General features: G+C 38.9%; 1 protein-coding gene across 1 annotated transcript in view; it reads left to right on the top strand.

Annotated features, from left to right (window-relative positions):
• Positions 1-1,619: 1,619 nt before the first annotated feature.
• LOC138004297 (tyrosyl-DNA phosphodiesterase 2-like) overlaps positions 1,620-3,238 on the top strand; it is a 10,974-nt gene continuing 9,355 nt past the window's right edge. The window contains exon 1 of the mRNA XM_068850771.1: positions 1,620-1,826. Within this exon, the coding sequence (XP_068706872.1) occupies positions 1,716-1,826 (111 nt within the window). The 5' untranslated portion in view covers positions 1,620-1,715. The remainder of the gene's footprint in view (positions 1,827-3,238) is intronic.

Raw genomic sequence — 3,238 nt, forward strand, 5'->3', positions numbered from 1 at the left:
GATTTTTAGAAAATGTTACATGGGAGTTTATTTTCTAACCAAGCATTAGGCCTACGAAATTTTAACTCGCTGGAAGGTTACCTCTGAACATTGAGCCAATTGTCCATAAAAGCATACATACAATTCCTCGTTTTTCCCCCCTGATATAAAATCTTCAAACGATGACATTTGGATCGAGTGAGATCCTCTCCTCCGTTTGAAGGCAAAATAAATTGCTGTTGAAGAATCGGAATTTGACATGACAAACGAAGTTCTGGATTATCTTAGAATGGCAGAAGGCAAGGAAGATACCAATCAAGTAACGGATTTCTTATAAAGCACAAAATATATACTTTTAAAAAATCAGTAAGGGTAACAGATTGTTGATGGTGGAGACAAAAGGTCAGCCCATGTAACATTAATCACAAATCAAGCTCAAGGGTCTGCTATATCTGCTGTTGAATTGATCTGATTGCAAATGAAAAGAATGGTAAAGTATAGATTCTCGCAAACGGCCTTTTACGAATTTAAACGCCATTCCTGTTAAGTTATCCCCCTAAAAATCCATTTCTTTCAAAACTAGATTTCAGAGGACAGCGCCTCGTTCGATGTTGAGAATAACTTGCACTGAACACTGAGGACAGTTCTCGCGTTTTAGGTTGTAAAAAGAGTAGGTAAACTATCCTCGGAATTTACTTTGCAATGAAATGTCGAGTTTTTGCAAGGAACGTAAAGAAATTTAGGCATCCACTTGCCTGAAATTTGAAGTTCTTATTTCGCGGGCGAATAATTTCTTCAGCACTGAAAATAAAACTAAGGACCCGCCAGGATATGATGTGCAACTGACGTCTCAAACCTACTAACATTTACACCGCACTTCTTGGGTATGTTGTTGTCCTTTGAAAATACACAGCCTGATTTCAACCTATCTAGCCTTACCTAGGGAATTTAAGGTTTTCATTGGAAGAATTTTACTTACACGATAATTATAAATTTTCAAAAGATGCAATAAGCTGAATAAGCCGCGTAGAAAAACCTCTTCAAGATAAGTAATAAAAAGTTTAGTGACTCCTGGCGTAGTCGCAAACCTTGCAGGTAAAAAAAGGAGTATTAGGAGTGTATTTTTCCCTGAAACAAGTGAATGACCGCTTTATGCACCTTTCCTGTCATGATACCCGGAGATAAAAACGGTTCCCCATTTCGTCACGAAATACAGAGCAGACATCCACTAAGGTCACGTCACGTCACGAAACCGAAACAAAATACAACAGTGCAGTGTAAGATTAAAAGATATCTAGACGACGCTCAAACACGAAGATCGCCGTTCAAAATCGCCGACTTAAATAAACATTTTTTCATTAGGTTTTGGTGCAGTTTATCTCACAGGATGGCCTCAATGTGAACCAAAATTCTAACAGTTAAATCAGGGACTGGACAGTTGCTTTCCATTGTTTAAATATAACTTTTTTGCCTATATGAACTTCACTCCCAGCAAACAAAATTCTTTTACCTCTTCTTGACAAATACGAATTTCCCTTGGTGAAGTGAATCGGCCGCTTGCTACACCCGGTTTCTACACTCGAATATGTATGTTTTGGGATACCGGTACGAAAATTCCCAGGCTTCCCTAGAAATAGGCCTGGTTACACAATATTTCCCGCTCTTGGTTGGTAGATTCGTCAGGGGTCCCGTGAATTTTAAAATTATTTTTGCAGGAAGAAACGAAAGTTGCTGAAATGGCCGAGGGTGACGATATCACTGATATAGTTGAGCAATTTATGGCTGTGACGGGAGTTGAGGATACCGTAGCAATGTGCTATCTGCAGAAGTCGGGTTGGAATTTGCAGGTAAATGCTCGTTCGTGATCAGTTTGGAGGATCTTGTAATAAAGGTTTTGTGAAAGTCAGTTTTAACTAGAAATGACAAAATTCGGCGATTAATCGGGAGATTTCAGACCGTAATCTTGAGACCAGCAGATACGGTCCAAAATCGATAAATCTGGAGTCTCCCCGATTATCCGGGAGAGTTGACAGCCCTGTCGTTGGGTTTTCATTTTTGTCAGTTGAGTGTCTTTTTACATTGGCAGTAACATTTGTAAATTATGTTGGGCTATAAGTTCAATTAATTATATCTCTACCTTAAAATAAATATTGGTAGTAACACCACTGGAGCTGAAGAATTTATTGTACCTGTAACTGTAAACCCCCACCCCGGGGAAACATGGGGCATTAGCCACAAAGTAAAACCAAACAAGGATAAGGGGACATATTTTTCCGTCTAATCCCTACCAAAATGAGAATAATCGCCCACATACAGTCCTTCTAAAGCCACAGTATTACTTTCAGAAGTGTGATTGACATTTTAATATTTTTGAGTACTTCAACGTTTGGTCAACACATTTTCACATGGAACAAGTGCCAAATTTTCTAGCTTCATTCAGGACACATCACCATGAAAGGAGACAAAGCAGTCCATTATGTCTTCAACTTTTCCGGCAGGAAATGCAGGCTGCAAATGACTTTAAGACTCTACAGATTTCCTCAATTTCACTGAAGAGATGAAGATAGGAAAGCAAACTTTCCTTGTATTGATTGACGTCACAAGTCTATAAACAAATATACCACAGGAAGAGGGAATCACTACAGGATGCAAAGCATACAAAAACTTTTGCAAAAATAACCCTCCAATCCCCACAAACTATATCAAAGAAATGCTAAGACTCATACTCAAAGAGAATTCTTTCCAGTTCAGTGGAAAGAACTATCCACAAATTCACGGTACTGCCATTGGTACTAAAATGGCCGTCGCCTTTTCAAATATCTTTATGGCCGATCTTGAGACACCTATTCTTAGCAAAAGCGTCATAAAGCCAAGGATTTGGAAACGACACAATGACGACATTTTTTGGTTGTCAGATGTCAGCAAACCGGACATAGACAAGTTCATCACACAAGCAAACTCACACCACGCTACCATCAAATTTACGGCCACATTTCTAGACACTGTTGTATACAAAGGCAGAGGCTTTCAAAGTCAATCCATTCTGGATATAAAAAAACACTTCAAGCTGACTGAAACCTTTCAGTACACTCATTTTTCCTCCAGCCACCAACCAGGTGTCAAAAAAGGATTTGTGAAGGGCAAAGCCCGGCAGGTACAAAACACAGGTCAAAGGTCATTGTTTTACCAATACAGAAAGAACCCTAAACAATCATAAAAGCTAACCTTAGGCCTAAAAATGTTTGTTGAGGCCTAATTA

Source organism: Montipora foliosa, chromosome 5 (assembly GCF_036669935.1).
Source record: "Montipora foliosa isolate CH-2021 chromosome 5, ASM3666993v2, whole genome shotgun sequence".
In the NCBI taxonomy this organism is placed as follows: domain Eukaryota; kingdom Metazoa; phylum Cnidaria; class Anthozoa; order Scleractinia; family Acroporidae; genus Montipora; species Montipora foliosa.